A 26,602-nucleotide genomic window follows, 5' to 3' on the forward strand; every position below is an offset into this window, starting at 1 on the left:
GGACGCGGCTGTCATAATCTAAGCCTAACTTCTTTGTTTATTGCTGTTCCATTCGATTCACTTTATCACTATGGTCGCACATGAGGTTGTTGCTTTTCCTAGGTACCACAGCGTTATTTTCTCAGCAACGCATGCTTCGTGTGAGTTTGCCGTCGTCAGTTTCAGTACCTCAGACGCTGAAACTGGTGATGGCAACGAACTATAGTGGTTAGCGTGTCCCGATGACCCTTGTCTTAGCGGGGTGCCACACTCTTCGTAGTACCCCATGCCGAAAGCGTGTTATTGCGGGAAAAATACAAATAGCGTATGAAGAAATGAAAGCCAAGCATCGGTCAATGCTCGATGACTCGCACCGGGACAGGCTCGTTCACAAGTTCCGGAGTAAAGAATTTACAAGAACATTGTGTGGCTTTACATTCCCACCGTCACCTTCTAATTCTAACCCCTCGTTGTCTCCCCACCCCGCCAGGCTACGAATATGACCCTTCAATGGTTGAGTAACCAGGCGTTTTGCATCCCCCTTCCCCTTTGTTTTCCCGTTTTATTTTATATTGTAAACATACGCACACTCTAAGACGGAAAAAAAAAAGGAAAACAGTAGCAACGGCTTGTTTTCCTCCCTTCTACTGACGTGCCCCCAAGCGGACACGAGAAGGAAGGAATGAGACATTTTCCTCCTTTCCGGGCAGACGGGAAGAACGTTCCGCCCCCTCCCGCCCCATCTTCTTTCGGTTTCGTTTTTCGTGCACGTCGCACATGTTGTTTAATAAAGGCCGTGTCAGCAGGAACGAAGGCTGCTTGTATTTCAATCTCCCAGTCTAAACACGTAGAAGAACCTTGGTTGCATCGACACTATTACCGCTAATTTTGTTAAACGAGCAAACTAAGCCGTTAGAAACAGCGAAGTTCCGTAGCTGTGCCAGCCGTGCTAGGCTCACTGGGCTCAGATGGCCGTCACCGCAACTTGGCCAACTTTGCACTTTGCGTCCAAGTCGGGCAAGTTTTCCTGCCGGGTGCCTGCACCTCTTCTGCGCTACGTTTGGGTCTGTTTCCTGTTACCGAGTGCCATCCGACGATCAACGTTATTTTGTATTTCTGTGAGTCACGTATACATTGCCATGGCAGTGTTGTACATTGTGAACGAACTCTGGAATCGTCATCGATATCCTCGTGTGTTTCGCGTTCCAGTCATGTAACAGCGAGATGAGGTTATTATGTACGCTCGGCAGGCTGACATTTTGCTTTAAAAAGAGTTTAAGACGACCACTTCAGCGATTATGGTGCAATCGATCGACCTGCGGATAGTCATGTTGGAAAGCTGGTTTGAACTGTATCTCCTATCGTACAGCGGTTAATGAAAGTGTCGTCTGCAATGCCCTGTTGCCCCCTCCCCGAAAGCGATTGCGCTGAAATATGACAGAAAGGAAGCAAGTGCGTGTATTTACAGTTTGGAATATTCGCATTAAAGAAATAAGACAGAACGACCGATGTGGTGCTACGTAAGTTTGCATTCTACAATAGCAGAATAGTTTTTAGACGACAGTCGGCTTCTGGTCGAGCCCACAAAACGTACCTGCCGCCTTTCTAGCTTTTTCCTTTTGATTTTCGTACTCAACCGATCCCGAATCTAGACGTCACGGCTAAATGACAATGTTTTGTTGTACCATTTGCTTCTATTCGAACACACCGCGACGTAGCTAACCGTACACAACATCTGCCGCAAATCTCGGCTTTGATCGAATTCATGTTGGTGGAAAGGCGATTTCTCTGCCCGTGAAACACCCCTTCACGACGAACACACGAACAGCGGAGAAACAAAAACAAAATACTATGATAGAAACACTGGCGTCCCTCGCGCCATTCTGCGAAGTGCTTTGCGGTGTAAGCTAACACAAGGCTGCTTGCTACGAACCACCGTGGAGCGGGTTGTTTTATTGGCTGTCGCAAATGATTACAGCGTGAACGTTTACTTTTCACTAAGAGATCCATCCCTTGTGTCATTTAAAATACCTTCTGAGCAATGACATCACTAAGAAAACATCGGCATACTGATTACATTATTTATTGCTTAGATGACCACCGAGGCTACCTTCAAAACTACGAGTATAAAAGGCGGAAGCGCAGGTTATAAAGTTAATGATGGGTATACTTGCATTTTGATGTTTGTATGTATGTTCGCGCCGCTTAAGAACTGTACAGTCAATACTATCGTTTGTAGTGGCACGCCAAGCCTATGATGTGTATGATAAAGATGTATTAATCGCAATAGCTAAAGGATATATATATATATATATTTTTTTTTTGCAGATGAATTGGACGGTACTTGGCGCCAATTAGCCTAGCCATGTGCAATTACTCTGCCTGTTCCTACCATCTGGTGGCCAGATATTTAACCTTCTTTCACGCTTCGCAATATTTTCTGGACCGCGCAGTCAGCCAAGTAGTTATGAAGGTAATGCAATAAATATAAAGGTGCAAGCGAGCTGGACAAGAATGACGACAATAATCTCTGGAGAAGGGGGACAAAGGACAAACACAAATATCTAAACACAGCTAGGTGACTGGTACGCGACCGAAAAAATCTGCCTGGTCCTGGTATCGAACCAGGGACATCCAGGGATTATTATCGTGATTCTTTTCCAGCTCGCTTGCACATTTGCATTTATTGCGTTATCATCATGACCTTAAAATGCAGGCCGTTCACCCTTGTTCATGTGAGGCTGGTGGCACCTGATAAAACCCGTTTGCTCTACTGACGTCTAGGTCCTGGTTAGTTCAGGTGGTAGAGCGCTCCACTGGAAATAGAGAGGTATCTGCCTGTCCGAGAACTATGCTAGCTATTTTCGGTTGAACCGCGGCAGCGTTTCGCCCAAAGATTGACGATAGACGTAGCGTCCTGGCGTCCTGGTTAGGCTATACTGAGCTCGATTCACTCGATTCGGAGCCGCCATATTGCTACGTAGAAGAGGGAGGAACTTTGTTCCTTCGTTTGCAGGAACGAACGTTGCTCCATTTCTAAAGGGGTACTCCCACGGGGGAGAAATACCTTTGCTCTCCGGGATGTGCATCATGTGGTGACAACATCACGCATTTGCGCGGAGCTGCGCTAACTTAGACATAGCTTTTGATAGCTGCGCTAACGTAGCTTTTGATCGGGCTGCTCAAACACACCCTAAAAGTGATTTTCACGCTTTGACGGGGGATCTCTTCGTAATTGGCGGTATTTTGTTCGCGTGTCTGGTAACTTTACAGATTTTGCTCAGCGAGATTCCGGTGGTGGCATTGGGATCGCCTAACATGTTGTGGACCGCGCTGTTGCGCATGTCGTCCGAAGCACCCGAAGGGGTCTTCGATATTTATCGATGCGGTCCTCAAGCCGCTCCTCATACAACTGGTTTTTTGATTCCACGTCTTTTCTGTCGCATCCACCCGTTCGAGAAGCATCTTTCTTATTAGCAGGAAGCAGTTGGTCGTCTTCTACATCGAACAGCGCTGCTGCCCTAATCGCCTATCGCCGTTTCATGTAGACCATTAAGCACTGTTGTCGAGACTGCGACTGCTAAGGCGTCTATCCCTCTCAGCTCCCCGCCGTTCGTGTGAATGCTCGAGTCACCCTCTAAAAAAAAAGCCTGTACATCTACTTTCTCGCAGAACACTCAGAGAGGCAATCACCACGACTTACGGAGGCAGCTCAGGGAATGACGATGCCGAAACATATATTTAGACCAAAAAACGCAGTCTGAGTTGTGGCATTAAGCAATGCAAAACGTCACGCTTACATTGCATAATGTCACAACTCAGACTGCATTTTTCGGTCTAAACATAATTTCGGCATCGTCATGCCCTGAGCTGCCTCCGTAAGTTGCGGCGATTGGCTCTTCGAGTGTTGTGCGGGAAAGTCGACGAACAAGTTTTTTTTAGAGTGCGAAAAGCATCCCCCGTGTGGATACCCCTTAAAAGGAGCATAGGAGACAAGACGTTCTCTCCTTTATGGAGAAATATATAGACCTTTTTTTTCTTTTATTTTTCTTTAAGAGTGCACCACTGTGCGTTTTACATTCAGGCGTGTTGGCAGCCCGCTGTTCTCCGTCTTATAATAAGAAGAAAAAATCGCGCCAATATTGTTTCGACAGAGAAAGTAACGAGGCAACCACTGAAAGCGCTGCAGAGCCCAGGGATCCTGGGTTCGAGCCCCACCCCTGCCCGTTTCGATCTGGATGAGCATTGTATCGGCGTGCGGTCGTGTTTCACTACTGCGTGGTGCACGTTAAAGACCCCAGGCTAGCGGTTGTACTGCACTGGCTAAATTGCTCATCTACAGCGTGTGACTCGTCGCAACATTAATGGCAGACCAACTACACGCTGTATAAATATCCCCACAACCCCAATTATTATTATTATTACAACCACTGAAACACGTTTTCACGCGAGGAGCACGTACATCTGGTTACTGACAGTTTGAGAATTGCAGGGCGTGGCGAAGGCGGAGCACCTTCTTATCGCTCAGCGGCCAATGAGACTTCACTATTATCCAGCAAGAACGCCGAAGAATGAACCACGAAGCTAGAAGCGTGAATACACTATATGAGCTACTTACGCCCTTCTATGGATATCACCGCGGTTTACAAAACACATAAACACTAAATTCAGCGTTTTATTAGAAAACGGCAAGCCGCGCGCCAGCCGGAACGAAAAAGGCAAACCGCCTGTGCGAACAATGCTAAAAACAATTTTGAAAAAAAAAAAAAAAAACGCGTGTGAGACGTCACGTGCGTTTCTCGATTGTGAATCCTTTCTAACCAAGCAAATAGAGACTGACGTCTTTAATTTCTTGGGTCAACAAGGCGATCTTCCTTTGGATCGATTTCGCATCTGACACGTCGCGTGCTCAGCGTATATTATCGTGTTTAAATGTTTTTGGTTTTGGTTGAGTTGTTGTTGATTGGCAGTTTCCAAGTCTAGTTATTCTTTAAGGCGCAGCTTGGAATTTCACGCGTCCTCTGAGAAACTGGCCAAGCCAACATGCATTACAGTATACGATTTTTCAACGAAGCAACCAAAAGCATGTTCGGATGTTACTCCTCGTTAAAGGGATACTGAACCAGAGAATTTAGTGCCGATAATAAGTGGCGCACGTTCTTTCCACCAGCCAGCAGCCGCCGGTGTGCGCGAGCACACTCAACAAAAATGACGTCAAAGACCTCTATTCGCGGTTGAGATGACAGTGAAATGCATAGGCTTCGGACTAAAGGAGAATAAAGATAGGCTTTTCATCTCTACAAGTGAAAGCTACGTGCTTGTTAGACCAATTCATCGCTTACTTTTTACACCAGGCACCACTGTGTAGATGAAAAACTTGTCTTTATTCTCCTTTGGTCCGAAGCCCATGCATTTCACTGTCATCTCAACCACGAATGGAGGTCTGTGACGTCATTTTTGTTGCGTGTGCTCGCGCACACCGGCGGCTGCTGGCTCGTGGAAAGAACGTGCGCCACTTATTATGGACACTGAATTCCTTGGTTCAGTATCCCTTTAAACAGAAAATAATAAGGTCCATATCAAAGTAAGCTTCATCCGCTCTGGGTTTGTACAACTGCGTCCAGAGGCTCGATCTTTTGAATTTTAGCTTAAAATTCAAAATCGTCTCTCGGATTTCTGCTCATTACTGACCAATTGTCCATCTTCGATACCGGAAAAAAGGGGATCACAAAAACAATTTCTTCGTCCTTATTAAAATGCTGCACATGTTACTATAGTATTTGCAGGTTAAGAAGGTAGGGCGAGGAAAAAGAAGGTGGGAGAGGAGGAAGCGGACACAACACTGGAGAGGGGAGGGGGTTTGCCTCTCCCCTCACCAGCGTTACGTCCATTCCCTCCTCTCCCACCTTTTTTTTTCCTCGCCCCACCTTCTTGAGTTGTCAACGACTATAAGAAAGCAAGTTTTTGGTTTCTTCCGACTGACAGATATTTTTACAGAAGCTCAAATTCTCATTCCTGACATAGGAATGGTATATCATAGCTGTACAGAACGCGCTAACCTCTGCCTCTGTAATTTCTCTGAACTAAAATGTAAAAAAAAAAAACATTAATAGGATGAGCTTTGTTTATAGCCAGTTCCTTGATTTCCTCCTAGAGGTGCTTAGGTTTTTTAACATTTTTCAAAAGTTAAGACGAGCAGCCATTACAGTGCACGCCCTCGCTCCTTATCGCCCTCGGTATACGATGGAAGTTTAAACAGGGCCTGCAACTGGACAAACACTTCAAGTGGCCGCATTTGTGGTTCATCGTATAGGTTAATACCGTACTTGCTCGAGTAATAGCCTCACTTCTCATAAACATGGCCCTTGTGTCAACTTTTCTAGAATACACACACAGAGCCAATCATCGCGCTCGGTATAAAAACGCAGCAAATAAAGTGGTCGAGAACAAGATTCACGGTAAAACTGTAATCTGAGTGGAAGCATTTTCGCGTGAAGACTTTATCTCTGTCCCATAAGTCACTTCCAGTTTTCTGGCGATCGCGCTGATTTGCTATCCTCGTGCTCTGCGGGAAAGCAAGCACACATGCATTGTTCATAAACAGCTCGGCTATTACTCGAGCAAATACGGTACTGTTGTTTGAAAATAAAAGAAAGGGGGGAGGGGGGAGGGAGAATTTTTAGGCAAACAAAACCAGATGACGAATATTTAAAAAGCACTACATGTAAGGCATGACTTGTTCTTTGTAGTTCAGTTCATAACCCTCCGTCTTTTGCTAAGGACATTCAGTTGCACGGCAGAAACTAAAGCCACAAACGAAAATGAGCCATTCTCGTAACCTTATTTGTAAATCCCAGCATTCATGAAAATTATGGGAGCTCCGTCTCTAACTCGGGCTTGTCGCTCGTATGACCGTTAACTTTGGCCAGTGAGCGAAAGCCAAAACAAAGTAACTACAGCAAACATACGAGGTAACATGACTCGTGCGCTTCTCACATTTTATCCCTAAGCGCTCACTTCGGTTTGTTCGTGCTTATTTTTTTTTTTTTTATAAATTTCTGCCAATAAACAAAAATTTACGAGCCATACATGTGCTTAAAATGAATCCACACTTTTTGGGACCGGCCCATTTAAAATCAATGTGTTGTTTTTTTTTTTTTTTTTTTTTTTTTTTTTAGCTGGCACGTGTATACAGCTTATTAAAATGAAGCCATTCCGCATATCTGCTCCACAAGAAATGTCGATATCGTCACAGCGCGCAAGCATTCGTTCCGAGGTTATTGAACCAGGCACAGTTTTGACTCACTGGAAACCATACCTGAGCGATACGTAAATAAACTCCATAAGCCACTCGGATCAGCTCCGAAGCCCACCTGAACAAAATGGGTAAATGTACCGGAAACGCTGAGACATACGTGACGCCTCAGAGGCTTCCACTTTGTTCTTGACTTGTCAGCGAGACTATAGTCCCAGTTTATACTTTGAACATCGGCTGAGGCTAGCCAATGTTCAGCACAGTGTCCATGAGGACTACTTTGAGCCCGTCTTTGTCATGACGAGACTTGTGTGAACTGTACTAACTGAACCATCGTGCGTGCAGGAAGGCGAGTCAAGCAATACGGGCACGTTCAAAAACAAAATCTGATTTTCCTTCACGGTCATTAAAAATAGATAACTATTAAAAGTCCTCGACTAGAGGGAGTTCGTTAAGTACCCTGTGCTTTCGGAAAATGGACACGTGAGACGCCATGCTATGCGACACAGCGCAGAGTTAATCTTCGGGCCTCGCCATGGACTCTTCACCCGCATCCTCTGCAAAAAAAAGCTTATCGCGCGAGAGAATTTCTTCCCGAGCGTAGCAAATCTACATTGGAACATGTGACAGAGGCTGAATTACCATCAGTTTGGTACTGAGAGACACCGCGAGTTATATTGTTCTGTTGTTGTTGTTGTTGTTTTCATTTATCTACTTGATTTTTTTTTTTATTTCGCCTGTTTCTAGGTTGTTTTTCTGCAAAATATGTGTATTTTCTAAGCTATTGTATGATGTGCAACCTAAGTTGTTGTTGTTGTTTGTTTTGTTTTTTGTCTACAGAAAATGGTGGTGTTTGTGAGATGAGCGGCACTAAAAATAGACAAGATGAAGGAAATATGGCTAAAATAAACAAAAATAACAGCTTGCATCCGATTGACAAGAAAGAAGTATGTGAACTTTCAACTATGTAAAACCCACTTTTATTTTTAGACACCTTCGCCCTTCCCCCTTTACCCTTACCTTTCCCGTAAGAAACGAACCAACGCACAGTACAACGATCGCAATTTTCACTTCCAATATAATGAGGCCAAAACAATCAAGTACAAACTTGATTTTGAAACGGGACAGTCCCCGTCAACAAGCATGTTCTGTCCACGCGACAGACAGGTCTCCAAACGAAAGACGCGGCGCAGAAACAAGGCACGCCAAATCTCTCGCTTCAAAGCGCTCGTCCACAGAGACATTTTGCACCGTTGAACCCAATTTTGGCCACGGATTGTAGTTGGGAGGCAAACAAGCCCAACGTTCAATACCGATTCGAGCCATCCAGCGCGCAGGATGCGCCGGCTAAGACTGTCGGTAATTTTGACTCCTAGCGAATTTGGTAGTTCCTGGCCAGAGGGAGCTTGCTCAGTCCTGGGCAGGCTGTGCAAGCTCGCCGAGGCCTGGGCGGCACCGAAGAGCGCGCACCGAGGACTTGGCGTCGGTCCTGGCGAAGGGGAAGCATCAGTCTCACCGTTTTCTTTCGCCTGGCGTGTTTGCGAGGCGGCCCAGCGGTCCGGCGAAGAGCCGCCGGAGCAGTCACTGCTCTGCTGTTCATCGGCAACGCGCAGGGTGCCGTGGTCGAAGACCAGCGGCGACGCCTGGACGATGGAGTGCAACGAGCCCACGTCCTGCTGCTGCTGCTGGCCCGTGAGGTACAACGAGGGTCCGTCGAAAGCGTAGCTCTCGTAGCGGCTGGAATTCATGGTTTCTCGGCCGCCGTCCGCGACGTATCGCCTTACTGCGAGCCCTTTGGAGTTTACTCCGGATGACTCATGGGCAGGCTCTGAGGACGGGAGAAATGCACGCGCAAAGACAAGAAGACTATCGCACTCATGCTTCCCACCAGCGGCCCAAACTTTGCCTGCACTCGCGACCACAGAGGCCCCGTCCCATACGCGAATGGGAGGGGCCCGCCGAAGGCGGGGTTTCGGCGCTGGTCACGGGGAGCATGTGATGACGTCTGGCACGCCCAGCAGCTGACTCAGGAATTCTCGCTGCCCTCTCCATCCATCGACTCCCGGTTCACCCCTTTCGCTGTCTCACGCACGCTGCCTGCCTGCCGCCTATTCTTTACTCCGCCGGGTACGCAGCCGTTACGCTGGCGCTCAAAAATACACTCCTTCCTGGACGACGCCCGTTCAGCTCTTCCCGAACGTTACGCTCCCTTCTGCGCGGACGTCCCAGGACCGCTCCTAAAGAAGATGCACTCGGTTGATAAAGAAAACGATATAGACGCGGCATTTTTTTTTTTTTTCGAAAAGAGAGATTGAGTAAACTATGCTGTCCCGATTGTAGAAAAGCCCGTTTTGAACCGCGTGCAGTAAACAAAAGAACAAAACAAAATGTCCCGCTTAATATTTTATTTTGTTTTGTTTTCCGCGGAACGCCCTGACCACCAATCACTCCGAGTTGCTTAAGCAGTTCAATCAATAACGAGGACTCAAATTATCTATTTTCTAGAAGAAAAAAAAACACGTGTCAGCCTATGTCAGCCGTCATACTCAGCATGGGAGACATCGTGGCCAGGGCCGGCTTGCTAGAAACAGCATCTCAACTGAAACTGGGTGAAAGGAAGAACAGTCAAAGCCAGCTCACGAGCTGAACGGGACTCAAACCGCGTTCAAGAGGTTCGTGCGCCCCAGCCTTTGCAGTGCTTTGTTTCACCCAGTCTCGGCTAAGACGCTGTTCTAGCAAGCCGGTCCAGATCTCTTCACATTCAATGAGAGCGTGCTCAATCCTGTTCCCGACGGCCGACGCTGCACTTTAATTGATCCGATGGGTTATTGGTGGTTCAAGATGGCGGCTCACTGGCTGAGGCCAAGCATCGAGACCACATTGGACATGTTTCATGGGGAGGAGGGGGCGATAATTTGTTCAACTTTTGATAACAGCCTTGGGTCGACCCCAGAACTGATAAAAAAACGAATGCATAAAGAAAGAAAAAGCAGGGGAAGTTAAGGCAAGTTGTGTGTTTTTCTTTTTCTACCCTAGGCGGCCTGATGTCTTACAATCATGGGGATGGACAAACGCGATGAACGGTGTCTGCTATGGTCGCCGACAAGCTAAGGAACACAGAACGTGGGGCTTCTTTATTATCAAGACGCTTCTTGCTTCGTGACTTGCCCTTCAACGTGCTTGCCGTGTCTCATTGGCTGCGGAGCTTTAATGAGATTGCCAGTGCGTATTTATTTATTTATTTACTTATTTACTTATTGTGTCTGAAAGAACACGACGCTGCAAAAACCCAACAAGAGTGGAATGCTCCTCTTGAAAGACAAGAGGTCATCATTGAAAATGTCAACAAATGATGTGTCAAAATGATTAAAGAAGTTCTCAGTGCGAACTAACGGGGACAAACGGTACATTGGGTTATTGGAAAATGGGCGATTGCAGCGAAAATGTCTCACGGGAACGTTAGTTTGGATCTGAAATACGATAATTGAGCGGTCATAATATGATTGCAAGCACCTGAGCGAAAATATTCGGTCACCACTTTCTCGTCTCGATTTTGAATCGGTCAAACTCCAAAAATTAAGTACATTCTAATAAGAGTAAGGCTTAGACAAGTTTTTTCTCTAACGTGAAACGTTCTCGTGAATATCTTTTGGACTCGTTCTAATGTCGCCGCCGCAGTGGCACTTGGTGGTTCCAAACAACTGATGCAAAATCTGGTTTTGCCAAAATAAGACTTCTGAACGAGACATAAAAACAAAATGGGTCGTGAAACACTGAACTGAGGCGAGGGACAATATCTGACACTCTAAAATGATAATAACAGGATCATACGAACATGACTACTGAAAGTAATCCTATACTACACAAGGAGTAAAAAACATTCAACGTTCTTCCAATCCATGTCTGGCGTGAGGTGGACGAACATCGAAGCACCCTTAATTGTGTTGTGTGTATGTATATGCAGCCGGAAGTTATTTGGCTCCAATGGGCGGTTGGTGGCTCGGCCGTACAGATGAGAAATTGAGCCAGTGCAGTACTACTATACTAGCCTGAGGTCCCTAACGAGCGCCACGCAATAGTGCTACACGACCGCAAGCCGGTACGATGCTCATCCAGATCGAAAACGGGCAGGGGTGGGGACTGAACCCAGGATAGCTGGGTTCTGCAGGGCGAGCTTTCGCTCCACGCGCCGCTTCGGCCACCGATACCCGCCTTGAGGCAGCCTCGTTTGCTATATTTCTGACAGCTCAAAGGGGCACTCAAGTGGATTCTGAGATTATCTATTTATTGTCATAACTGAATCTACGGGCTCTATGCATCCTAAAAATCCCGAAATCACATTCAAGGGCGGCCTATTTCCCTATTAAAAATCCATTCAAAAATCGGGGTTCGTTTTACTTTTCTCGGTAACGAGTAACGTACTTAGTTCCTTTTAAGGCCAAGTAACGAGTGACGGTATCTCGTTACTTTTGAGGAGTAACGTGTACAGCGCCGTTTAAACAGCCTCGTTTTAATTCCAACTGCATGAGTATGCGTTCATTGCCACCAAGGCAGATCGGCTACACGAAAAATAACTAAACAGTATGGCAGTGTAGCAACGTTTGTCGCTGGATACCTCAGTTGAGAGCTCAACAGCTGATAATGTTCTTCACCCAGCGAACATAATAAGGCTCCGTGGTTGAACCTTCTAGAATCGTGTACAGACCGAATGCAAACCCCGAGGTTGTCAACGCGAGAAGACACAGAACCGATTGTTAACTTGGTGCTTTAGAAGCAGAGAAAACAAAACAGAGGGCGGAATCCCAGATTCACCATGCTCTTCCTGAAGCACACAACTGCCGTTCCTTCGAGCGCGTCAGTGGAACGACTGTTCAGCGTCGCCGGAGATGTATTCTTAATGAAACCGGGTAACATAACGAGTGAAAACTTGCTCTGCTGAAGTGCAACGAATACTGAAAAGAAAACAATAAGCCATGGAACAAAAGCAGTTGTGTATTTGGTCGTCAAAGTAACGGGAAAAGTAACTCGCTACTTTGGAGTTGAAGTAAGGCGTACGTTTTGAGAATCGATGACGAGTAACGTATTTAGTTCCTTTTAAGGCCAGGTAACGAGTGACGGCATTTCGTTACTTTTTGGGGGTAACGTACGTCAGCCGGTAACGCACGCCTTTGATATACCGGAAGTACTGTGCCTCTCCGGGAGTATAGGACGTGGTTTTTCATTCTTCGGTCGAGATATATAGTCATTGACAAGATGAGAACGGCAGGGAAGTCTTTCAGTTGTAAGGGCTCTAACGCAAACTTCCCAACTTCAATGACGCTTCGGTGTTCCGTGAGCATCCAGCATCCACGAGCAGCCACAGCACGGCGGAAGGCAACGAGCGTGTGCTGGAGGCCGAGCGACGCCGTGTCGTTCCAATATCACCTTGAAGACAAGGCCTGCGGCGCCTTGCATCCCCCCCCCCCCCAACCCCCCAAAACGTCATCACTGCATGGATGGATGGATGAGCCTGAACCCTTTGAATCGGGCGGTGGCTTGCGCCACCTGGCCTACTGGATTCGCGCAGCGCCACCTACCCTGAGTCAGCATCGTCGACAGCGCGTCTTTGTAGCGTCTCACGACGAGCGCGACGTTAGCACGCGGTGATGCCGACACGGACGCGTCTGCCGCGGCTCGCGTCGAGCTTCGAGGTTGTTTGCCGCTTGGGACGGGGTGGGTGATCCACTAACGATGACGTCATGCGCAGGCCTTGACTTCTAGGTGGCTTTGGCAGTCTCACCCTGTCCCTCACTGTGCGCCGAAAAGCTGAGGGAGAGGAGGAGACGAGAGCTCTGATTCGAACGAATAGTGGGTGGACCTAAGGCTAGAACTGCCTTTGTCTCCACTGCAGTCGACGAACGCAGAACGTCGGCGTCCGGCGTTTGGCTTTCGCATTCGAATGCGTACGACCAGTGCATTGGAGACAAAGGCAGCTATAGCCTTAGGTCTACCCACTATTCGTTCGAATCAGAGCTCGGCGTTCTGACGTCAGCGCGCGCTATCGTCTCTTCCTCTCCCAGCGGGTCTTGACCGCGTCTTTACTGGACTTCAGTCACTGGCACTTTGAAACAATAATTAAAATCCGATAGGTAAGAAAAGCTTCCGTGATGTAATGACCAATAAAAAATAATGTCTGAACTAATGGTACCTATATTTGTTCCTGGTTTCCGGCATGCCTATGAAGTAGCCCCTACTTAGTTTTAGCCTGACAGGGGCAGTGATAAACAGTGGATTGTATCTGCATTCCAAGTGTAAGACTCATTGTGAGCTTGCGCCCTCCAGCCAACCCATGCACAGTGCTTCCGCACTCAAATTTTGGAGTGCCTATTTTCGGCCGCGTTATCGATCCCCTGATTTTCGAGGTCAAAACATCTACGTCTCGGAAACTAATCTCAAACCACGAGACAACTCTTCACGTTCAGATATTGGTGGCTGAGAAAAGCAGAGTGTTGTCTCTTGGCTGAACGTTTCATCCCCCCAGAAGCTCCGACCAAAACGCGGTGCTCCGCTGTTCTGTTTCTCTTTCTTGAAATCAAACATTTGCGCTTGCTATGAAGGTTTAAGCGTAAAAATATCATTATCAGCGCGTTGCGGTTGGAACAATTCTTGAAGCATTGCCTCACGTCGGTTGGTCATTCTTTTTCGTAAGTAAATAAATTCAAAACGAGGTTTTAGTTTAGCTAAAACTATTTCCTTGGTCATTAATCTGATCAGGTAATAGAAGATGACCTTAATATAACCAATATCTACAGGGTACGGCATTATGATCTGAACGAGTGGCGTCCAGACCGGAGCGGCACAAAAGCCATGCCACGAAAGCCTCGGGTATGTTAAGTTGTTAAAAAGAAAAAAATAAATAAAAGAGGTTAGAATGGATTGCCACATTCTCAATTGTCGCAATGTGGCAGTGTGATATGAGCTGACCTAGCGCAAGGCTAGACCTGTCTATATCGTCGACGACTGTGCATTCACGATACTTTGTATGCGTGCGTGTGCCCCGTGCAGTGTTTACTGATCAGTGCGCGCCGTCAGGAGCAAACAACTGAACACGTGGCTTCAGTATCGCATTGGAGTCAAATATGTTTTTACTCTCGGTTTAAACCCAAATAAGAGTGTAAGCTTACGCTTTGCAGCCTAATTTATCCCATCGTAATTAAGCAGGGACAGGCAATATAGACAACGCTTATAGACATTAAAGCGTTCGGGAATGCAAAATGTTCCGACTTCTGGAATCTGGCGAGCAGCGACGCAGAAGCATCGCAGTAAATATTACATTTTTTGGTATCTCGAACTTGAGTAATATCAATGATACCAGAAACAAGACCGAAGTGGAAGATGGGATGTAAACAAAACGCGAGGACAGATGAGATGTCCAACAAGGTCTAATAAACAGTGGATTCTTTGAAGCACTGAGCGCTTGATCAGTTCTGAACGTTACATTCTCTGTTTCTCCATTCCGCGCTACAAGCCAGCCAGCCGGAGGTCGTTCTTCAGCTTCATGTTTCGTGTGTTGTGTCACAGAATACAACCTTTTTGTAGCAAGGAACAGATACCTTCTCTGAGACGTCGTGTCACGTTCGCCTGCAAGGGATCACAAGCATGTCACATCGGACTTTGGAGGTAAATTATCTCAACTATATGTCTCGAGTTTCCTCTTTATACTACTGTTTGCACACACAGACACACACACAAAAAAAGAAGAAAACATAGCAACAACGCTCGTAAGGCAGCGTCAAGCTGTGCTCACATTTCGTTTCGGCTAAAATTGTCTGGGGCCTGGGAACAAGCATTTTCAACCATACATACACGGTCATTTCCGTCCCATAAAACTCCCCAATTTATTTGCTCAGATTTTCTGCTATTCCTTCTTTGCTACTTCTTCTCCTCATTTTCGTATCTTTCCTTTCTTTTCTTATTTTTTTTTTCTAAGAACAAATTTGGCACATTTAACCAAAACAACCGTTTAATTTTAAATTTTTTTTACGACAATTTTTTTTATATTCCTTTTTTTGTGTTTTATGTTTCCAGGCCGAGATCCAATAGTATAGGATAAGCCGAGTTTGTAGTGCCTGTTTTACAAATGCATATGCGTTATCCACAAGAATGTGGGGCCTTCACCTTAGTAAACATTCCTACTTTTACCGAAACGTCTCACTTCCTGCTCCTCCTACGATAAAATTATTTTGATATCTTGTTGCCATGGGTCTGAGACGGGTGAAAAAATGATTACTTGGACGTACGCTCGTTTAATAAAGCACTACCTTTGCAAATGGATCCATCGGTATGATCAAACGGTTGACCATACCGATGGATTTCGGAGTAGTATATAAGCTTTTTAATTTTACATTCCAATTGCAATCTTGGCGGCATAATCCCCATAGCCGTGCTGAGCGTTCAACACGGGTTGAAAGCGTCTTATGCCGAAATAATGAATGAATAAAAAAATAAAAATTCAAACTGTGGCAGCTATGGTTGCATGATTTTAGACGTATACTACATCTTTCATACTATAATTAAAGGGAGCGAGTGTCCCTTTTCTAAGTAACTCAACATACCTTCTTCGTTTTCAAGTTTATCTAACATTATGGCAATACAAGGGGCCACCATAAACGTGGTTCTGTAACCTCTATATGTCACAAAAAGAGAGACATGGAAGCGAACAGGCAATTCCACATTATCCGCGCACAAATCACGCTGACCTTACTGGGTCGTCTAATGCAGGAAGTGAAGAACTGTCCGTTGTGTCGGTTCGCATCTGGACGTTGGAAGAGGGGGACCGGTAGTGCCTCATAAAGACAGCGTCCAACCCTAGCAAACATCACAACAAAAAGCGTAGACAAGCAATCTTGCGCAACATTGTTGTGTATTCTGCGCAGGGCATCATCTAAGCAGACATATCACATTTCTCCCACTTTCTTTTTTTGGGCAACAAAGATAGCCTTATCGTGTTCCAGCCGCCGTATTCGCGTAGAAAGGATTCGCAAGTGAGGAAGCCTCTTATCGAGCAGTCCCAAGAGCTAAACTTCTTATCATTCACATGCTCCAAACGTGGACTGCGTCCACACGCGGAAAGTCCTGGCGTCCTGACACATCAAATCCGAGGTCAGGCTTGACAACGTTGGAAAGGACACCAACGAGAGGGACGCACGCGCTCGCTTCAACTTTGGTCCTTGTGAATTTTCGCTTTGAGACGGTCCCTGTTCAGTTCCGCGCTGCCTGTCTGAAGAACCCTCTAACCCCTCCCAAACTAGGCTGGAAACCTCATATACTGTGGAATGTTCGTGGCGTCGCGTGACTTTTATATTGCGCAGAATCGGGGGTACGAATGGAAGGAATTTGAAAAAGGAGGAACTATAACACCTCCACTGAGTGACACAGTTGGCGCGAACACGACCCGTAGACACTTTTTCACATATCACTCAAGCGGAGTAGTGACGCGATTAGAAGGACTCGCCGGCTAAAGAGTAAACCCAGCAAGCTATTTCTGAACTTTCCCACGGGTGTTTTGTACCGGCCCCGGTAAAAAGGGCCCCGGAAAAAATTACTCCGGAATAAACGGCCCTGGGAAAAAAAAGAAAAGGGGGGGGAGTGCGTTCCTTCATTTCTTTTAGGGGGGGGGGGGGGGGGGGGGGGGACTTGGTGCTTGTACAACGCCGTAGATTGCCACGTGTCACAGCGAGGGCGCTTTGGCTGCTACGTTGTTTGTTTACTTTCCACGATTGCTCGCCAATTCAAACACAGGCGCCAAGGCTGGGCAACACTTCTACTTTCCACAGAGTTGCGCGTTACCTGTAATCCGTGACTTGTGCATTGAGATAAAGTATCGATATAAGGACGAACTCGACGAATTTCATCGCGCGAAGTGGGATTTACCAACAGTGTTGTAGGCGTTACAGAAAAAATTAACGAAATACGTTACTCGTTACTTGCAAAATAAAGGAACGCTTTACTGACCTACGTTGCCTCAAAATAAAAGGAACGCGTTACCGTTACCGATAACAGTTACGCACGTAACTTTTGCGTTACTTTTCACTTATAAATTGACGGTAACGGCGTTGTTGTTGTTGTAATTGGTGTTGTTCTTGTTAATGATGATGTTGTTGTTGTTTTTTGCCAGAGCGTTTTTTGACACTGGAACACAAAGCCTGGGCATTTTTTTTTAAGTGTTTTTTTTTGCGTGGGGAAAAGACAGGCAACATTTTGAAGTTATGTGGAATGAGAGCAATAATTAATTACTCGGCGCCTATACTTCGTTTCAGCTTGAGTCCAGACGCAGACGACGCTACCAGCGAATGGGACCAATCGAGCAGCGTCAAAAACGCACGTCACTGGGCCTTTCTTGTTTATGATTGGTTGAGCGATGACAGAACACGTAAAGAAACATGTCGAACACCATTATGGTGCCCTTTTGAGGCTGTCTGATTTGTCCCATCAGCTCCATAGCGTCGGCTGCGTCTGGACTAAAGGTAAAACAGTGCACGGACGTTTCGGTGTACGGACGCCTCGGTGTACGGACGTTTCGGGGTACGGCCGTTTCGGGGTACGGACGTTTCGGGGTACGGACGTTTCGGGGTACGGAAGCTTCGGGGTACGGACGTTTCGGGATACAGACGTTTCGGGGTACGGACGTTTCGGGGTACGGACGTTTCGGGATACAGACGTTTCGGGATACAGACGTTTCGGGATACGGACGTTTCGGGGTACGGACGTTTCGGGGTACGGACGTTTCGGGGTACGGACGTTTCGGGATACAGACGTTTCGGGATACGGACGTTTCGGGGTACGGACGTTTCGGGGTACGGACGTTTCGGGATACAGACGTTTCGGGGTACGGACGTTTCGGGGTACGGACGTTTCGGGGTACGGACGTTTCGGGATACAGACGTTTCGGGATACAGACGTTTCGGGGTACGGACGTTTCAAGATACAGACGTTTCGGGGTACGGACGTTTCGGGGTACGGAGAGAGAGATATCTGGATACATTCGTGAAGTCAGTCCTTATGATAGACTAAACAATAGATACATTTAAAAAATGCAACGTGTTTTTTTAGACAGGCATTGAGGCAATTTAAGAGTATACCAAGGATCGGTTTAGCTTTAGGTTAGGTAAGGCGAAACGATGGCATACAAAGGTTCCGACGACATATATACTGGAAGTGGCGAGCAGGGATCAGCAAGCCGAAGATAATCTCTCAGTCTTTCTATAAATAAACATAGCAAATAAAATAGGTGTTATTTGGAGAGGCAATGATAAAAGTCATCGATACCGAATGGCCACACAAATATTGTCTGAAGATGTAACTAGCAGCAGTGTAAGTAATAAAATATGCGCCATGCAACCAGTATTTCAAGGGATATACACCGAAAAGTCTGTACTCCGAAAATCCATAGACCGAAAGGTCCTTAAACCGAAATGTCCTTGCACCGAAAAGTCCGCACCGAAACGTCCTGCGCCGAAAAGTCTTACACCGAAATGTCCTAGACCCGTGTAATATACTGAAAATTCCCCAGCCTTCACTCTTAGAAATAGGGAGTGTATACGAGGGTACACCCCTTGTCTCATATGTAACTCAGCAAAACTACATTTCGGCGTTCAGTCCACTGACGTCGAGCTGGCGATACCAACTTTTACGAGCGGCTTGATGGCTGTTAGATAAAACGTACCAAATAGCTAGTCTGCGTATCAAAGACTAGAAAAAGAAAAACACTGAGGTTTTCCGGCAAAGCCAAAAAAAACCTTGATTGTATTACTGTAGCCTTTAATGCGTACATTAGCTATTTTAATAAGTTGTATCGGTCGACTATCAAGCCGCTCTTGAAAGTTGGTTTCGTCGGTTCGACGTCGGTGAACTGAACGTCAAAGTTTTGTTTTGGGGTGTTACATATGGGACATGGGGTGTACCCCCCTACACCCCCTATTTCTGAGAGTGTTTTCGAAAGCTGACAAGCTATTGTGAAACAACTAAGCATCGCCCTCCGAAAGTTGGTCAAAGTGAGGATAAGGTTTCGCATTTGCCTTGTTCGATGTCGTCCTCGGGTTCACGTTGGAAGAAAACAACGAATAGCCTCAATAAGTTGGTAAACTTCTGTTGCCAAGTACAAGTGATTTTAGAATCCAGACATATTATGACCCCCGTCACAACCCCCACCCCATATTCCACCTTCCATATTCCATATCCCATATTCCACCGTGCGTAGTTTTGTAGCAAATCGAGTTGGAAATAGAAAAAAAAATGAACTACAATCCCTGTCACACACACGCACAAATAGTAAAGTTTTATCTTAATGCTTTTCTGCCATAAAGGATCGCTGCGGTGCGGCTGGTTACGATCAGGCCGCTGTGCCTTGATTGACATGATTCGAAGTCTATAAGAAACGTTCTTTTGCGTTGGTAAGTAAAAGCGTGATTAAAACAGTGATGTCGAGAAGTCTCAAGGAAGTGAAGCAGTGGTGCAACTAGGCCAGCCGGGCCTCTAGGTCTTTCGTAGAACCCCCCCCCCCCCCCCCTGGCTGGCTTTGCTGGTTGCGATATCGGGGAGTGAACGGGGGGGGGGATGCCGGGTGACGCCAGAGGTGGCACACCCCCCCGTGACTGGGACACCTGGTACCCAGGGTCCAGGGTCCAGGGTCCCCGCGGTTACTACACCGCTGGAGTGAATGCGACATATGAACCCGACTACACCTCACAAAAAAATGTCAATGTCAGCGAAGGCGTGGAATCAAGTCGTTCAGGTTGGCGTGCGGTCTGACTTACGGATTATTATATTTTTTAAGATAATATCGATAGTGAACCCACACAGAATTATTATGCATGTATGTTTTTTTGGGAATTTAAAGCGATTCTGAACGAAACTTCGATAATGTTTGCGCAATATTCGCTTTTCCCTGACTCGTTAGCATGGCCTTTTTTTTTTTTTTTTTTTTTTTGAGTGGTTACGCGAAATTTAAGTTTTTGCGTAAATTAGTACCTAGCAGGCGTGAGATCTAGTTTTTGCGCCCATCAACGCGCCATCGTAATAAAATTTAATAAGGAGTTCTAATATTACTTAAGTAACAAATATTTAAAAAAAAAGAAATAAACGTGTTTTTTTTTTTTTTCTTTTTTGTCCTGGTGTGTTTTTTGCAGCAGTTTTTATTTTATAAATCTATTCCAGTCCGTGAGTCTATACTACAAGCTTCGCACGGCAACATGTTTTTCGTGATGGCGTTCTTTTCCATCCCGCAGATGAGCGAAATTGTATGTCCGTGTAATGCTTTCACGTCTTCGTTCATTCGTTATTTTGCTGCGGCACCGATGAACCGCGGTTACTATATTTAGCCACTCTTACTAAACAAGCGCGTAAAACTATGCTGCCTACGAGCAGTGAAAGTAGACTAGAGTGGCGAAACGGCCTTCTCTCGGAGCTTCTCGGCGTTGCCGATACGCGGCTTCTCTCTTCCATAAAATCCGACAAAAAAAAAAAAAAAAACATTTTTTTGTAATGATCGCTGCATTGACGCCATTTCTCCGCGGAAATAAGGCGACGGAGCCTCTCTCCTGCATACTGTACGACGGAAAACACATCGGCCGTATTTTGTTAATGTTGTTGGTACAGCGTGTTGGTCTATACGACCAGGAAGACTATAAGACCTAAAGAGAAGCGTCCGCTTATGCGCTGCCCCGGCAGAATCTTCACCTCAGAACTGTGACATCAGCGCTGCGCGTTTGGCTCACTCACTGATTCGTACGAAGGGGGTTCATAAAGTCCGTGTTACAGGCGGTAAAGAAATAATAATAATAATAATAATGTCACAAATGTAATTGCAGGACAAGCCCGCGTTCTTGTATAGTCTCGGCACGTAAAACGCTGTTTGTTTGTTTTTTCTCACAATTTCCAACGATTTTCGCATGATGAAGGCTCCCCGCCCACGGAGTTCCGCGACTGCTCAATGCAGCGCGGAGAGGTATCAGGAACGAAAATGCTGCCGCTCTCCCAAGTCGACCCTGACGACTTCTTTGATTGCCTGAACACCGTGGATGAACGTTGGCTGTATAGAAATTTTCTGCAAGTGCGCCGCCATCTTGAATTGACGTCACTTCCAGTATGGGCGAAAACATTGTGTTACCTTTGCCACGCCAATAGAAGGCATTTAGGATATAAGCGTAACCGTCACACTTTCTCGTTTTGCCTCCCCTTCATATTTTTTACTATTTGCAGGTTGTAACGTTGGACTATTTTTTCGTCGCCCATACCGGATACGCCCTGCAGGTGGCTGGGGACGAGAGTACACAGAAAAGGTGTATACTCTATTGGAACCCGGATACGAGGAAACAACGCGAACAGTAGTAGCATGCAGATACACACTCTAAAAAAAAGCCCGTGCGTCTACTTTCCCGCACAACACTCGAAGAGCCAATCGCCGCAACTTACGGAGGCAGCTCAGCGAATGACGATACCGAAACATATGTTTAGACCAAAAAACGAAGTCTGAGTTGTGACATTAAGCAATGCAAGCGTGACGTTTAGCATTGTTTAATGTCACAACTCAGACCGCGTTTTTTTGTTCTAAACATATGTTTCGGTATCGACATTTTCTGAGCTATCTCCGTAAGTTGCGGTGATTTGCTCTCCGAGTGTTGTGCGGGAAAGTAGACGCACGGGCTTTTTTTAGAATGCAACACAAAAAAAAAAAAAGATGAAGGTGGAGAGGCGTCATTGGGAAAGGTGATGGTTAGCATTTTTTTTTTCTTGCCATTGCAATGGTGTGCTTCTGGCGGATTAAAGGGGCACTGACACCCCTAAGGTCGTATTTTTGTTGTTGTCTAAAACTATGCAAGTTGTAGTCATCGACTCGCAAAAAAATACCACAACGCAAAAAAAAACTATTCTCACGCGTTTTTTTTGTTTTTTTTTGCGCTTTTCTCTTTTTTTTTACCTCCTTTCTTTTTGTTTGTGACGAAATGTATTATGAAATTTAGAAGCTTTGTAAGCGATATTTCTATAATATTTAATATCGGCATTCGTCAAACGTGTCTTTTAACGCAATTGCGAACGCACTACGACCCTTCTTTTTGAAATACCGAAAATCGGAGTCCGAAGTGACGTTGCCTCCTGACTTCTTATCCTCCCTCGGAAAACAAGCCGGCGCTCGGACCAGATAGCACTGAGGGTGATCCGTGAGTCAGGGAACCGGACGAATTTCTCTTTTATAGGTTCCCGATTACCTCTCAGACTTCGAAAAGGAAATCGTCAAACGGTCAAAACAACCGGGTTTGGTCTCTGTGTACCGCAGTTGCGGATGCGTGACTCCGTCGGGGCAGCCTTTCACGCAGAACCGGCACGACGTGGCCCCTCACGTCGCTCACAGAAGTCCGCCGCGCGTCTTCTTCTACCTCACAGCGTTTCAAAGAATTTGAGATCGCTGAAAGGGCCCTAAAAGAACTTCTAACTCGAAAGTGAAGCGTTGTCTGCTCACAGCGGTAGGTGGCACGCAGGGAGTCACAGCGGTTGCGGGACGCCGGCGAACACGACACTTTGGGTCGGGACGGTTCGGAGTAGAGCCGCTAAATGAGCTGCGCTCAGAGTATCGCCACTCCGTTCCCCGACATTGTTGTGGGCGTCGCCATTTTGAATCGTATGCAGAGCAGACGAAACTGCCGATCGTCATGATTCAAAAGTGTGACTTCCTCGGCATTAGATTTGGTGTTAGAAAGGTCATGTAATATTGCTTTGCGATGTCGTGAATTGTTTAAACATCTGTGGAGGGTGGAAAAGCGCTTCATGTGATTTCAGATAAAGCTTCAAATAACTGGCAACCCTGATTTTAAGACACAATATGGCCAAGGGTCGTTACTCTGAAGCGTAGCTTACATAGTGGCACTAGTTCGGAGTAGTTCGGAGGCGTGAGAGAAACTCAAGTTACAGGACGACTGAATCTTTGACGTCACGGAACTGGCGTGGATGCGCGGAAACGTAAAACTCAACTTTTTTTAATTTTATTTTACAAGCACTAAGTTCCCAACTTTCAAATTTTGAGGGCAATGTCCAGGCATAGTTTTCAATCGTTTCGGATAATAAAAACAAAATACGGTTTTGACCTGTAACTGTTCGGCCCTTACAAGCCAAACAGTTACAGGGGAATATTACCGGGACCTAGGTTACACGGGAGGCTATCAAGATGTCGCGGAAAACTGACCAAGGGGGTGCGTTTGCTCCACACAACAAGGCACCGGTGAGGCATGCGGTTTCTTTAGGCCATGAGATTTCGCCTCTTATCTCATATTCACCCGCCCTGGCACCCAATAACGTCTGCCTGTTTCCTCTCATCAAAATACCCACTGCGTGGCAGGCGTTTCCAGGACGATGTCGAGGCGTTTGTCGACGTGGATCACTTCCTCCGAGCCAAAATTAGAACTTTGACAATCAGGGTATCGGCCGGCTCATTAATTGGTGCGAGAAGTGTGTGGCCTCGTGTGACGCATATGTGAAGATGGGCTAACCTCACCACCGACACTCGTGATTGGAGCTCTGTTTCTTGGTGGCAATAACACAAACTTTACGAGCGCCCCTCGTGTATCCTCAACGGATCATTGACAGACGACAGATAAAATGCAACGTTTTAGTTTTTTGTTTGTTCGTTTGTTGTTGTTTTTTTACGAAAGATGCTGTCAATGACAAAGCTCTGTTCGATTTGGACCTCTAGTCATATACCTGACATGCGTGAAAAACACAACCCGACAAATATTGACGTCAAAATATCGGCCCACCAAGAACCACGCCAAGTAAGCTCACATAGTCCCAAACGCAACGGTTCGTGTTGAGGGAAATTTTTGACGTCAAAATCCGTGTTTGCTGCCGTTTTATTGCCAAACTCAGAAAGGGAATTAATTTTTCTCTACAGCGGGATAACGACCGAAGCCTCGCGCGGAATGTGCAACTTTTAGGATTGCGGAAACGAGCGAGAACTCAACCAAATCTTGGCCTTCTCTATCGTGGAATCGAAGGCTTCGCTCGTCATAAGCGCTTGCCATTGTTTATTCCGCTTGGGAAAACAAGCTGTTTCTAACGAGCGTAACACTTTACTGCAGCATGTTCTCTTTTTTCTTTTCTTTTTTCACTCATAACGCCCGCATAAATACCACGGATAGCATGGTAACCTAAAGCCATATAAGCCTTTGTTTTTTCCTTTCATTTTTCGTTGCAAAATGTTCCGTGGGTATTTGTTGGTTGCCAGATTGAGAAACTTAAAGTAAATAACTAAAGAATAGAAATTTGGCTTTTTTTGTGGTCTGATCCAGTACATCTCATAAGAACGTAAAGATTCATCTAAATGGGGCTGCCTAAACTCAAGGAACACGCGCAAAGAAAAAATGGACGGTATTTCTGCCGACAATGAAAAAAAAAGTCATTTGATTCGTGGTCAAACGACACTTCGCCAGTGCGTCTGTACTGTCGGTGGACGCGAGAGCTACCCTTTCAATTAGATTCTATGCTGCGGACGTGGAACTTTAACAGTGTAGTAACAGCGCTATGACGATGCGCTCTCTGCTTTCAAAACGTCTCACTTTCCGTAACCTCAAAGGTTGTTGGACTCCATACACACGATATCTCCATACACGTAACAAAAAAGAACGCCGAGCGCGGCACAGAATGACCTGTCGGTGTTCGAATGACAGACCATCATAGAGAATGGACGCGTCACCCACCGGGACGTACTCTGGTCTTTACGATACACTTTGTCTTGAGTCTCATTGTGTTTCCTCTTTCTCTGAGTAACGGAAAAACAATTCAAAACCGCAAAAAGACGAAGCATCGAAACAGTTCGCAAAAATTCCGATCCTTTTTTTTTTTTTTTCTACGCATCTCTCGTAATTGTCGCCCTCAAAAATAACACGTTTAGACAGAAAACCCGGGCATGCTTGTTAATTCGTTAAAAAAATAAAAAAAAGGTAAAATACTATTACCTAAAAATCTAAATGATACTTAGATTTTGCTCCTACGAGACCAAATAATGATTTCTACGTGGGAAAAAATCGCGTAGGTGCAATTAGAGAAAGAAACACGACGCCCCATTCTCCACGGCACATCTCCGTGAATGATAGAGCCTCGTTCAACTGGAATCCAGCGCTTTCCTCCTAAGTTATACTGGGCCCGTGAGCGCGAAACTCATGCCTATCCAAGGATCAAAGAAATAATAGAAATACTTAGTGACAAGGAAAGACAGCACAGTTCTTTCAACTATAGTCGGTTGCAAGCTAAGAAAAAACCGGAAATGCCTCTCAGAGGAAAATGTAATCCTACGCCGAGAAACGCCAGCCAATCGTTTTCATGACGTCACGATTCCGTGGACCAATCGCGATCCTTTTGAAAAAAAAAAAAGCTCAACATGGCTGCTGGCCTTAGCAACGCGATGCTATAGTTTCTCGTGACAATTATTCTGCATTTTTGCACCGTGTTTTACGTGCCCGAGGTTACGCCACGAAATCTTGATGGTATCGGCTTGCGTTTGCAGCAGTTTTTGCGCGACAACGTGAGAATCCAGCGACGCTATCGCCAACGAAAATTTCGAAGCGGGCGCGAGGCTTAGCACTGCTGAGAGATATGTTAGACGGTATGTTAGACAGTATCTTGGACAGAAAATGAATTGGGAAGACGGTACATTGGACATGACTTTCTTTCTTTCTTTACTAAACAGCTATTTCGTTGACAAAAACGTATTCTAACTTATTTAAATGTCCTGAATGAATTAAATAAATATTGTAGTAGTTTAAGACAGGTTTCCTGGAGGGAAAAAAAGCAACGTTGCTAGCGAACTACTTTCTCGACGGCGGAGGCACTTCAGATGGGCGCAATGCGCTTGTGGGTGGAGCTAAAAGATTGTTCTTAGGTTGCATCCGACTATAGCAACGAACATTTACCTGGTGTCTCCTTCAATACGTACAATCTCCCTCCCAACTTACTAAACTGAAGAAAAGAGGTACTTGAAAAGAAAAACGGAAAAAGAAGAAAATCCCCCCAAATAAAAGACCGATAAACTGGAAGATAAAGACCTAATAAAAAAAAAGAGGAAAGAAAAAAAAACCATTGACAAATTCAGATAGATAAGCCAATTGACTGATTTAGTTTTGGCTTCAGGTGGTTCATCTCAACCTTGGACAACCCAAGAGAAGAAGCAGCGATGTTGTGTTCGTTACCAGGGGCCCTGTGTTACGCTTTTTGGACTCCCACGACGACTAGGGAGAAGGAAGTGACGTCAACGACACAGCAAACGCAGATTGGATGTTGACAGAAGAAAACAAAATCAACATTCAATCTGCGTTTGCTGCGTTGCTGACGTCACTTCCTTCT

General features: G+C 45.8%; 1 protein-coding gene across 4 annotated transcripts in view; it reads right to left on the bottom strand.

The window, feature by feature from the left end:
- The window catches only part of LOC8051288 (hepatocyte nuclear factor 4-gamma), a 97,296-nt gene that overhangs the window by 49,475 nt on the left and 21,219 nt on the right, over window positions 1-26,602 (bottom strand). For 2 of the 4 annotated variants that reach the window (XM_029981113.4, XM_029981112.3), the window contains exon 2: window positions 8,751-9,062. The exons of the other annotated variants lie outside the window; for them this stretch is intronic. In XM_029981113.4, the coding sequence (XP_029836973.1) occupies window positions 8,751-9,062 (312 nt within the window). The remainder of the gene's footprint in view (window positions 1-8,750; window positions 9,063-26,602) is intronic. 4 annotated transcript variants of the gene reach the window in all.

This window comes from Ixodes scapularis, unplaced genomic scaffold (assembly GCF_016920785.2).
Source record: "Ixodes scapularis isolate PalLabHiFi unplaced genomic scaffold, ASM1692078v2 PGA_scaffold9__187_contigs__length_104089568, whole genome shotgun sequence".
In the NCBI taxonomy this organism is placed as follows: domain Eukaryota; kingdom Metazoa; phylum Arthropoda; class Arachnida; order Ixodida; family Ixodidae; genus Ixodes; species Ixodes scapularis.